This window comes from Gastrolobium bilobum, unplaced genomic scaffold, assembly GCF_033153095.1.
Source record: "Gastrolobium bilobum isolate Gb01-03AN ecotype WA unplaced genomic scaffold, APGP_CSIRO_Gbil_v1 utg6668, whole genome shotgun sequence".
NCBI lineage: Eukaryota > Viridiplantae > Streptophyta > Magnoliopsida > Fabales > Fabaceae > Gastrolobium > Gastrolobium bilobum.
The window spans coordinates 163,577-174,989 of NW_026898778.1; the positions used below are offsets into that span (position 1 = coordinate 163,577).

General features: G+C 32.5%; 3 protein-coding genes across 4 annotated transcripts; 1 reads left to right on the plus strand and 2 right to left on the minus strand.

Annotated features, from left to right (window-relative positions):
- The first annotated feature begins 1,860 nt into the window (after positions 1–1,860).
- LOC133284070 (probable glycosyltransferase At5g03795) lies at positions 1,861–5,802 on the plus strand. 2 transcript variants are annotated; one of them, XM_061481034.1, is made up of 5 exons: positions 1,861–2,004; positions 2,189–2,737; positions 2,833–2,963; positions 4,226–4,574; positions 5,619–5,802. In XM_061481034.1, exons 2-5 carry the CDS (start codon positions 2,285–2,287, stop codon positions 5,649–5,651), a joined length of 966 nt encoding a protein of 321 aa, XP_061337018.1. In that variant the 5' UTR covers positions 1,861–2,004; positions 2,189–2,284; the 3' UTR covers positions 5,652–5,802. The 2 variants fall into 2 exon arrangements, with proteins under 2 accessions (XP_061337018.1, XP_061337019.1); XM_061481035.1 differs by lacking the exon at positions 5,619–5,802 and adding an exon at positions 5,525–5,584 and having other exon boundaries at positions 4,226–4,540.
- LOC133284071 (uncharacterized) lies at positions 5,799–6,601 on the minus strand. The gene is made up of 2 exons (XM_061481036.1): positions 6,080–6,601; positions 5,799–6,045 (listed from the first exon to the last, which is right to left on the minus strand). Exons 1-2 carry the CDS (start codon positions 6,164–6,166, stop codon positions 5,926–5,928), a joined length of 207 nt encoding a protein of 68 aa, XP_061337020.1. The 5' UTR covers positions 6,167–6,601; the 3' UTR covers positions 5,799–5,925.
- A 3,365-nt stretch (positions 6,602–9,966) lies between these two features.
- On the minus strand, positions 9,967–11,066 carry LOC133284097 (transcription factor MYB3-like). The gene is made up of 3 exons (XM_061481077.1): positions 10,926–11,066; positions 10,652–10,781; positions 9,967–10,466 (listed from the first exon to the last, which is right to left on the minus strand). Exons 1-3 carry the CDS (start codon positions 11,059–11,061, stop codon positions 10,160–10,162), a joined length of 573 nt encoding a protein of 190 aa, XP_061337061.1. The 5' UTR covers positions 11,062–11,066; the 3' UTR covers positions 9,967–10,159.
- Between the last annotated feature and the right edge of the window lie 347 nt (positions 11,067–11,413).

Sequence of the window (11,413 nt, forward strand, 5' to 3'; positions counted from 1 at the left end):
TAATAGAATTATTTTATAATTATTAATAAAAACATATCAAGTGAAAAAAAAAGCATTACCTTTCCAAACCAGTTTATTTCATGGAATTTATAAAAACGCGATCCAGCGCTTAATTTGATTTAACTGAACAACTAGAAAGCCACTATTTATTTATTTATTTATTGTTAGAAGGGATATTATTTTTGTTGTTGTGTATTATAGTATTATTACTACTAACAACTAGAAAGGATTACAAGGACTGCTCCCTAACATACCCAACATTTTCTGTTGTTTGGTGTGACAATCGTATAGTATAAGCTTATATAGCAGGATCCCTTAATACATCAAAACAATGTATAACTTAATCTGGCCTAAGGGAGAGGGATAGAGCCTAATAAGAGGTTGGTGTATTAACATTGTTGACGAGTGTAATTCTCAAAAATTAATATATTATTTTAATATTAATATATTAAAATAAAAATTAATTTTTCAATATATTAATTTTTAAAATACTGAATATTTTTATTTTTATAAAAATTAATTTATGTTTTGGACACATTGATCGATAAATTTTTATAAAAATTAATATCATACGACATTTTTTGAAGAATTATATAAATTTTTTATTAAAGGATATTTATTTTTATCCTATATAGTATTATACAGTGCATTATCAAATACTAGATGATATTATCTTATACAATATATTATTTTATACAATACCGTGCCAAACGCTGGATAGTATTAAAATTCAATCAGGTCTTATACAATCAGGCCTTATAGTATCAGGTCTTATACTATCAGGTCTTATCCTATACTATGCACCAAACATTAGGGGTGTTCATCAACCGATCCAAACTGATTCAAACCGCGGTGACCGAACCGAAAAACCGATAACCGAATAAATCGAAAACCGAAAAACCGAGAATCGAAAAAAAACTGCAAATTTTAATTGGATTTGATCGATTTTCGGATGGGTTGATAAAAAATGATCCAATCCAAACCGATCCATTATATTAATTCTCCTCTACCTACTTGGGTCTTTTTCCAATTATATCCCAAAAATTTCTAAACCAAAGACTCATTAACCCATCAATTAAACTCAAGAAAAAATCTAGTCACATCTTTTCAACAAAATTTTATATGTGTAAAGCTCCATATCTCATTGCCAAAAAAAAAAAATTATATTATCGTTTACCGATGCTTTTCTATTTCAAAAAAAAAAAATTTACAAAGCCTATTATACAAAAGATGTTATTTGCACAATAACCATGAAACAAATTTTAGGAATTTAAAAAAACCGAAAACCGATCCAATCCAAACAGAAAAAAATTGGATTGAATCGGATCGAATTTGGAAAAAAATTCAAACCGAATGGATGATTACATGATCAAACCGAAGAGATTAGATCAGATGATTTTTGCTTCTAAAACCGATCCAATTCAGACCACGAACACCCTACAAACATGCCATGAACCTAGGCCCTAGCCCATCGTTTATGCCAGTTTTATTTAGATTAGTTTCATTTTAATTTTTTTTTAATTTTTAAAAAGTTTATTAATTTTCTCAATCAACAAACTGCTGAACATTCATTAAAAATACAATTTGTTATAGTTTAACAAAAAAAATACAAATTGTTTTTGAAAAACACATTTAATTATATAATTGATTTTATATTTTGGAATGATCATGATACCATAACAACTTCAAAAGTAGAATAAAATAATTACGAGGCAAATTCAAAATAACGATAATACTAATCCAATAATGTGACCGGCCAAGTCCCGAAATGTTAAATTTAATATTAATAAAAAGAAAAGAAAAAGTAAAAGTTGACTGTGGAGTTAAGAAGCTGTTCTTTGTGCCGTGGTTTAGCAATTAGCTTCGTCATAATAACAGACTAACAGTTTGCACGCGGAGGCTGTGCTGTACCCTGTTTTTTCTTCACGGAGCTTTTACCGTCGGTCTCGCAATTTCTGTGACCGGCGGCGGAGCTTATCAATTCGGATCTATCATCTAAACCGGGTACGTTTCTGGTTCCTATTCATTCAAACCGCGAATTACTAATTATGCATAAATATTACTTTATTATTCCATGCATTCTTCTTGAGATTCAAAGCATGGCATAAAAAGAATTTGAAGTTCTTGATGTTAAACATATTTAGAACTATTAATAATTGATCTTGGTTGTTCCTTCCTTACATTGCAGTTTCAATTTCATAGGCTTCAGTTTTGAAATGATGAGATTTATAGAATAGCTGAATAGCATGCTTGGAGTTATGGTGACTAGGCTTGTTCAGATATTATGTTGAAAAAGTGGTTGCAGCATATTGCTTTTACCCTGATGAGGGAGCTATCATGGCGTTGCTTTGGGAACAAAATTGATTGGGGAAGATTGATTCTTCTTGCGGCTATTTTGACTGTGTCTGGTTTTGTGTTTCAGATGCTTATACATAGTTATCTAATTCTACCAAACAAATTGTTACTTTCTCTTCATGAAACTGATTCTTTGTATCGATACTACAATAGCACTGTGCAGCCTAGTGAACTTCTCAAAGGGGCAAGACTTCAACAGGTTCAACTCAGTCTTCCTAACTCCCTTATTATGCCTAATTCGTCTAATACGTTAGTACAATCAGTCTCAGTTAAGCAAGAGAATTTAGAAGAATTGGGTAAAGAGGAGAAAAAACTTGCTGATACAACAAAAATTGCTACATTATCTTCATCCCCTCATGGCCATGTTCCTTCTCACAAGCAGGTAGAAGTTGATGAGATTTTGAACTTACTTCTTTCCTTTTTTAAGTATGATGAGGAGATTTGTGACCAATAAATTGCTGGACATATATATCTCAGAGACAGATGCAGTTTTTGCCACCTAATGAGGCCCTTATGTATGCAAAGAAAGAGATTGATCATGCCCCTTCTGTTAGTGAAGATCCTAATCTCTATGCTCCTTTGTTTAGGAACGTTTCTGTTTTCAGAAGGTACTTACTTTTTTTATTTTTGTTTTTTATTGTGCATAGTTATTCATCTTTTGTTACTGAATTTGGCATGAATTGTAGGTGTTGGGTTATTTATTTCTCTGAAAATTTTTGAATGATAAAAATGAAGGAAAAAGCTCCTCTAAGTGAGTAAGTAAGGATGTATCAACCCTTAATTTAATTAAATTATTTAAGAAAGGATACGCCCTTGTTTACTTTAGAGACAAGCTCATTTTAGAGGAGACTTGTCCCTTTTTTGTTTTTGCACAATAAGCTTTTTATCATTCTGAAACAGGATATTAATGTTTTTTATGTTATATTTTGTTAAGAATAGTCCACACTCGCTAGCCGGGTTTAACGGGGAGTGATTTTTTTTTTGTTGTTGTTGAGAATAGAATCCACTTTTTGTGACATTTTTTTTGTTTATGTTGAGGAGGGGAGGGCAAGCTTTTCTTATACGCTTTAAAATCTTAACTTTTACTCAATGTTGGCTGATGGCTGTTTACCGTGTAACGCCATTCCTTAAATGATTCAATCAACACAAAAAAAGAAACAAATAGTTCTGTGTATAGCCCTCTTCCATGAATACCTATTCATCTGTGTTAGAGAACCACTTGACTTTGAACTTGGAAAAGTGTAAAAGGCATAAATTCATCATAGAATCTGAAGACTCTGGCAACAGGGCTTTAACTTTAGACCACTTTATCAACTACCTTCTCAAAGAACCACTCAGCCTAAATTTTATTACAATCATAACTCTGATAACAATAAATCCTTCAAATAGGTAGTTTGAGAGGTGGTTTTCAAACAGCCACATCAATGACCGGTCAACCTCCTTTTTTTAGTAAATATTTTGGTTTTGACCATGTCTATAATTTTAATATCTTTTAAAACAGTTGTAAACTGTGCACCAGTTACTTCATTGTCTTTCTATAACATCTCCCTCCACCAAGTCTTCTAGCTTTTAAGAAAGTGAAGCTTGAAATATGAAGAGTTGGGGAGCTAGTTGTGTAACTTGTGGACTGTAAACTGTGTTTCGTTGATTTGTACTCGTAGTAACTTGTAAATAAGTATTCCATCGTAACCTCTTCACAACTCTTCAGTTCATGATTACCAATTTTGAACATTTGCCGTTATGAATATGACCCCAAGCTTGTTAATTGCTGCTGCTGATGTCTTTAGATTGTACTGCACCTTTGGTATGACAATAGCATCATCTATTATGTTAAAAACCATCTTGAAGAAATATTGTGCCTCAATTTTAGGAGCTATGAATTGATGGAAACGATACTTAAAGTTTATATATATCGTGATGGAGCAAGGCCCATTTTTCACAAACCTTACCTTAAGGGAATCTATGCTTCTGAAGGATGGTTTATGAAGTTAATGGAGGAAAATAAGCAATTTGTCACCAAGGATCCCGAGAAGGCTCACTTATTTTATCTTCCATACAGTGCACGCCAAATGGAGCAAGCACTTTATGTGCCTGGGTCACATAATTTGAAACCATTATCAATCTTTCTTAGGGACTATGTGATCAAGATTGCTGCAAAGTATCCCTTCTGGAATCGCACACATGGGTCAGACCATTTCCTTGTTGCTTGCCATGACTGGGTATGGGGCATGTGTCTGTTTTCCATTGAAATGGTTGATTCTGATAATTTGATTTTGCTAAGATTGATAATTGCTATAATAGTATTAGGATTTTTAATTCTTAATTTTCCATGTCTGTATGCTTGACATTAATTAGATGGAAAATGAAAATGAAAATCTTTAGAACAAAGAACTTTGAATAGCTTTGATCTTTTAAAAGATGCACCCATATAATAGGTAATAATAAACAAAAACTAGTGACGATATGAGAGACTTTGGCTAGTATGGGCACACAAACACACATGACATGATATTTTAAAGATGTTTCTGTTTCTGTTTCTGTGTGTTACATGGCTTGCAAACATGCTTTCTCATTGCCTCCACCCATTTATTTTAATTTAAAATGCACTTCCTCCTTTTCTATTCCCCTAAGGAAAAATTCCTGCTTAATCTCTCTTACTCCTTCTGTAACCGGTCAGTTCCCTTTTGTAAATTCCAATTTCCCTAAAGCAGCATATCTTTTTTTATAGTCTTCTATTACCTTGAAATAGGCAATAATGCAGGTCTCTATCATGTTGAGTATGAAAGTCTGCATCTTGTACTTGTTTTTCTGTGGCACTCACTGTTACTTTTCTCGCTTGTGATTATTGAACAATTCTTTGGTGAACATTTATTTCCTTGAAGTTTTCAAAGATATCTCTTACTTATATGCATGTGCACACCCCCAAAGTTTATTCGTGACTGCCAAAAAATTATGTACTGATAAAGCAGCATGCAAAGTCTGCAGCTGATGTGTGGTTGAGATATATTGACCATATTGGTGGAGAGATTGAAGATCATAGATTTCCTTCTTGCAATGTAGTCTATTCAGTGTTATCCATATTGGAACCTGATCAATTGCATTTATGAGTATTACTTTATAGAAAGTCATTGTCATTTTCAATGCCTTCTGTTCAAACTCATCTTTGCAGGGTCCTTACACAGTGATAGAACATGAGGAACTAACCAGAAACACCATAAAAGCTCTATGTAATGCTGATCTGTCTGAAAGAATCTTTATTGCAGGAAGAGATGTTTCCCTACCAGAAACTACCATAAGGGTAGCAAGAAGACCTCTTAGATATCTTGGTGGGAATAGGGCATCACTACGTCCAATCCTTGCCTTCTTTGCTGGAAGCATGCATGGTAGAGTGCGTCCCACTCTTCTCAAGTATTGGGGTGGTGACAAAGATGAAGACATGAAAATCTACAAGCGTTTACCTATGAAAGTTTCCCAAAATATGACTTATATTCAACACATGAAATCAAGTAAATATTGTATATGTCCAATGGGCTTTGAAGTTAATAGCCCTAGGATCGTTGAAGCCATATATTACGAGTGTGTTCCTGTGATCATTGCGGATAATTTTGTCCTTCCTTTTAGTGAAGTTCTGGACTGGAGTGCTTTTTCTGTGGTGGTGGCCGAGAAGGATATTCCAAGGCTGAAGGAAATTTTATTGTCCATCCCTATGAGAAAATATCTTTCAATGCAAAATAACGTGAAGATGGTACAGAGGCATTTCCTTTGGAACCCAAGACCAATAAAATATGATCTGTTTCACATGATTTTGCATTCAATATGGTTCAACAAGCTGCACCAGATTCAAACTCCGCAAATATAGAAATCATTTTGGTATTTATTATGTACATGAAATTTGAAAGCACGATCTTGTTTGGAATGGATATTCGAAAGAGTCAAAAAGTATTCTTGATGGGTAAAATGCAGGACTCTGGCAACTTTTATTACTTAACGGTTGGCGTCATACATAAGGCATTTGATTGATTTAATTTATTAAATGGTTGAATACTTGATCTGAGGAACTATAAAGCTGCATACTTGATTCTAAGCCAGGTAATATGGTTAATAGTTATGGAATTTTTCTGGAATTCCCTGTAATTATTATCTATGTAAGGAGTAATGGCTTTTATTTCCAAACACTGTAACCTTCATGCCTTGAACTCTTAAGTTGCTTCTTATGTACAAACTATAGAGGGAGATATTTTGTTGTATCCACAGTTACTTTATCTATATTAAGATTTGAATTTATTGGGAAGAAATGAAAGGGAAATTAAAAAGAGAAAAAGCATTTTTGCTTTCTATAATTTCCCTCTTTCTATTTTCTTTACTCACGTAGCGACAGGCAAGACATGCAATAAAGCCCACAAAAAAAGTTAAAAAAAGGACGCAATTATATGCGGAATGTTGGAAAATTGACAGTGCATAACTAGACAAGACAATTTTCCTTTTTAATGTGTATGTCAGGTGGGGTAGAAGGAATAGTTTTTTTTTTTTTTTTCTTTTGGTGGAGTTGCGTAATACATTGCATGAGGTTCTCGTCCATCTTGATGGTTTCTGGAGGTGTATTTTCCTTTTTTAAGAGGGAGTGTAATTATTGTTCTATAGAGAGAAGTTTAATTTCTTTTAATTAATGAATTTTTTTTATATAAGGTAGGATTAACTTATATTGATATACCAAATGGTGGTAGCTGCATGAGACCTAAACAGGTGGGTGAGAACATATATTCAATCCTCTTCAGTAAGATTGCGATTGTCTTTCGTAGAAGATACTTGTAGTTTATAAAAAAAAAAAAACTTATATTGATGAAATGAGAAAATATCTTCTTAAATATTAATCATTGATTCCCTTGCATTAGTTTACATATCTAAAAATTTTGAGTTGTTAGATATAAACATATCAATTACTAAAATTTAGAGCGTAACTTACACACAGATGTAAAATGCTTACCTCTTCTTCTATTCTCAACTATAGTTTTTCCCTTATCAATTGAAGCACTAGTTTATAATTTCTCTGAACTCTATGTCTCTATTTTTGTGTGATATTGTTTCCATAACTCTAGTAACCAATCGAAGCTTATTGATTGTTAGTTGCTATTTAAGCTGTGGTATTGTTCATGCGTGTGTTTGTGTACTTTTGTAATATTGTTAGTGTATATAGGATTTGTTATAGTATATGCTATTATTTGTACGTTAAATATTGTTCATATATACTATACCATTCACGATGAAATAGTGTAATCAAATAAATTAACTTAATAAACATAATGTTAATACTATGATAACAAAATTTGAGATTGAAAAATTGAGTGAGTGATTTCTCCCTATGAAAACTAAAGATAAAGACAGTTTTGAAGAAGGATAATCGCTTATTAGCAATTGAAGACAGGCATGTATAAGTAACCTATGAAAGTGGAAACAACTGGATGAAAACACTATTGCCAATTTGCATCTAGTAATGACAGATTCAATATTGTCAAGCACTGCAGAAAACTGAACGTGCAGAACTTTTAGTTCAAAGTTTACGTTATTCATAATATTATCAACCACCATTAGTATATAATAAATAAGGGCTCATCGACAACACATCTTTCGGTGATATAATTGTTAACAAGATAGATTCAGAAATTCAAAGAAAGCAGAGGTTTTATCGATGAATATGTAAAGTTTCAACTTCAAAGTTTATCTAATTGGGAGAAAGATTTGTTTACAATTTTTTTTTTATAAATTACACTAAGTATGACGGGTCATACACTCTTAATTGAAGTATGACCAGTCATACTTAGTGTAGTTTGTAAATAAAAAAGGTAAATTTTATTTTCACCTATTGTGGTTTTGTGATTTATCATTTGACCCCGTGGTTTTAAACTTATCACTTAGACCTATTGTACTTAAATAATTTATCATTTAACCCTTCGTGATTTCATATTTTCACTTAGACTTCTTGTGGTTAAAAATTTGTAAATATAACCTTCCCCTTCGTATTATTATCAAAAGTTAGGCTTTATCGATAAAGGTTTCATCGACAACCCGTCTTTTGATGATATTATTGTTACAATTCTTAAAGAAGTATCTCGCAAAAGAACAAGGAGGAAAAATTGAAAAGTTCAAAGTAAGCATAGGCTTTATCGATGATGAGAGGGAGATCAATTGCGTGTTGCTTGAGTGTGAGTCATAATCCTAGTAGATTAAAGTTAGGAAGAAGCAGAATTTCAAATGTTACTAGTGTGACGTAAGACACTTAAAGAAATATTTTCGGAGATTGTAAAGCAATATATTAAAGAGTTTTATAAGAGTTATGTTGTAAAAAAAATGATTGTATAATATTATAGAGATTCGTTTTACGTGCCGTAATTTCCTTTTTTTTCTTTTTTTCTTCAAAAAATGTGGGTTCCACAAAATATTGTGTGTGTAGGAAAGTTTGTTGTATCATGTTAAATGACAAATACAAATCCCTATATTAAATTCAGATTTTGTAGATAACCCTGATAAAAGAACATCTACTACAAGCTAAGTGTTCACTATTGTACGAGGAGCAGTAAGTTGGTTATCGATATTATAAACTATTGTAGTAATAAGTAAAGCAATGCTAAGACTGCAAAGAATTTATTTAATTTATTCAAGTAATAAGTAAAGTAATGCTACATAAACAACAAAATTTCTAAATAGTGAAACTTGATGTATTTTTCTAAACACGAGTAAATGAGAGTAATTTAAAAAAAAAAAAAACAAATCATATTTAAGTCAAAGCAAATAAGACATGGTCGTGTTCGTGTATGATTGAAACAAACAAAAGGCGAGCCTGCTTGCTTTTAGACTCAGTTTCTACAATCATTGGGAGGGAAACAGAGGCTTGAATGACGATGCCAAGGCATCATTGATGTGAATATAAATAATTGATTCAATCATTTTCATCAGTCGTTTTCATCTACTTCCCAAATTCAAAATTGCATTTTGAGCACAATATGTTTACATAAATATCTGTACTGTAATCTCTTAATTACCTTACACGTGCGTAATTTGACACTTCAAGCTATTCCATCGTCATTTTTTTGTGTGCTTTGTACTTATCATTTAACATGACACAACAAACTTTTTTACACACACAATATTTTGTGGAGTCCAACTTTTTGAAGAAAAAAGAAAAAAAGAAAACTAAGGCACGCAAAACGAATATCTATAACATTACACAATCACTTTTTCTACGACATAACTTTTATAAAACTTTTTTTTTTTTTTAGAAACCAATTGGTATCCAAACTACTTGACAAACCCGACTTATCTTATTTCGAGTTTGAATATTTCCACCCTCCCGACGAGTTGCACTCTTAAAAATCAAATTCACTGTCCTTGGCAGATCAAATTGTGGAGTCTAGATCACTAAACCAACAATTCTTGGATAGCAATCAATTTTGTGATATATATATATAATTTATGAGATTAATATTTCTCTTTTTTTTTCTCTCTTCTTTCAAGCCTATATATTTTTATGATTATATAGGAGATAAAATAAGAGAAATATTAAACTCATAATTTATTTACAAACTAAAAAAAGCAGCAAATAGATGAAAGACCACGATTTCATTTCATGTTTACATCAACAACCACCATTATTTCCACATTACAGAGCAAATGGCAAGTTTCAATAGAAACAAAGAAAAGCTATCCCACTTAGAAATAGCGATCATGGAACAACAACTCTGCTACATAGTTAGAACTCAACAACTATTATTTTTTCACACAGATCTACCATAATGTTCATTCAGATCTTTTATGTGCTCTGAGGAATCTGATCAAGTTCTAAGTACATGTTCACCCAATCATATCCTTCAGCAGGGAAGTTGAAGAACTCGTTCACGTCAAAGTTAACATCTGAGTTACCACTCCCATTAATCGCTTCCTCATGCTCTAACACGGCACTGTCCCTAGTGTTCTGGTTCTGTTCTGTAGTTTCTAGAGTGGTAGAAATTTCTAATTTTTTCTCTTTGTGATTGACTTTTTTGCACAAATGAGAATTCCAATAATTCTTAATCTCATTGTCTGTTCGTCCTGGAAGCCTCCCTGCTATCAAAGACCACCTAGACACAACAAAATTCAATCACAATGTCCAAGAATTCATATAGCATTTTTCTTCAACTATAATTGCAGATAAACAGCCTCTTTGCAACTGTGCAAGAGTAAGACTGCGTATAAGGATTTCTTCTCTCCCACACTCGCTAGTCGGATTTAACTGCGAGTGGTTTATAATTGTAGATTAACAAACCTGTTTCCCAGAAGTTTGTGAAGCCTAAGGATCAAATCCTCTTCTTCATCTGATATGTTACCCCTCTTGATATTGGGTCTCAAATAATTTAACCATCTCAGTCTGCAACTCTTTCCACATCTATTTAGACCTGCCAAAGCATATAAAAAAGGTTAACAAAATTGAAGAACTTGTTTTGGTTTCAAGTTACACAATTTTTTATTTTTTTTTCCTTTTCTTTTTAATTACTTGTAATTAGTACTTGGTTAGAGTTATATAGGAGCTTGACTCTAACCTGATTTGACTGCAACAGTCTTCCACCTCTTTGCTCCATGAATTTCAATGCATTGGGCTAGTTTTTTATCTTCTTCTGGAGTCCATGCTCCTCTGTTCACTGCTTTCTTAGTTGGTCCATTGTTCTTGGGTGCCATGAGAGTGGGTGTTGAGTTGAGAATATGAGATGTAGTTTGGTTAATGCCCTTCCTTATATGTGGGGATGTTAATTCCTTGAAGGGTATTGAAGGGTCGTTGAGTTCATCTACCCTTCATAAGGAAGGTTAAAGAAAATGAGGAGCCACAACCACCAGTTATACATATTTGAAGTGAGTGGTTAGAGAATGAGAAGTAAAATTACAAATGCTTTACATGCACTGTGGTGTAACATTAAATTTACGTTACGTCAGCACCATTGCCTCATATTTTTTTTTATTTTATAATTAAGATAATATACATTTAAAACGAAAGAATAAGAATAACTCTCCAGTTCGAGTTTGGGAACAAAGA

Bases quoted from the DNA above. Each gene is read 5' to 3' on its own strand.
- LOC133284070 (XM_061481034.1), top strand. From the start codon at position 2,285: ATGTTGAAAAAGTGGTTGCAGCATATTGCTTTTACCCTGATGAGGGAG. The intron at 2,738-2,832 runs GTAGAAGTTGAT...TATATATCTCAG, and splicing joins ATGTTCCTTCTCACAAGCAG to AGACAGATGCAGTTTTTGCC. The intron at 2,964-4,225 runs GTACTTACTTTT...CCTCAATTTTAG, and splicing joins AACGTTTCTGTTTTCAGAAG to GAGCTATGAATTGATGGAAA.
- LOC133284071 (XM_061481036.1), bottom strand. From the start codon at position 6,166: ATGCAAAATCATGTGAAACAGATCATATTTTATTGGTCTTGGGTTCCA. The intron at 6,046-6,079 runs TGAAAGATATTT...ATGGACAATAAA, and splicing joins ATCTTCACGTTATTTTGCAT to ATTTCCTTCAGCCTTGGAAT.
- LOC133284097 (XM_061481077.1), bottom strand. From the start codon at position 11,061: ATGGCACCCAAGAACAATGGACCAACTAAGAAAGCAGTGAACAGAGGA. The intron at 10,782-10,925 runs GTTAGAGTCAAG...ATGCTTTGGCAG, and splicing joins GACTGTTGCAGTCAAATCAG to GTCTAAATAGATGTGGAAAG. The intron at 10,467-10,651 runs GTTTGTTAATCT...TGTTGTGTCTAG, and splicing joins CACAAACTTCTGGGAAACAG to GTGGTCTTTGATAGCAGGGA.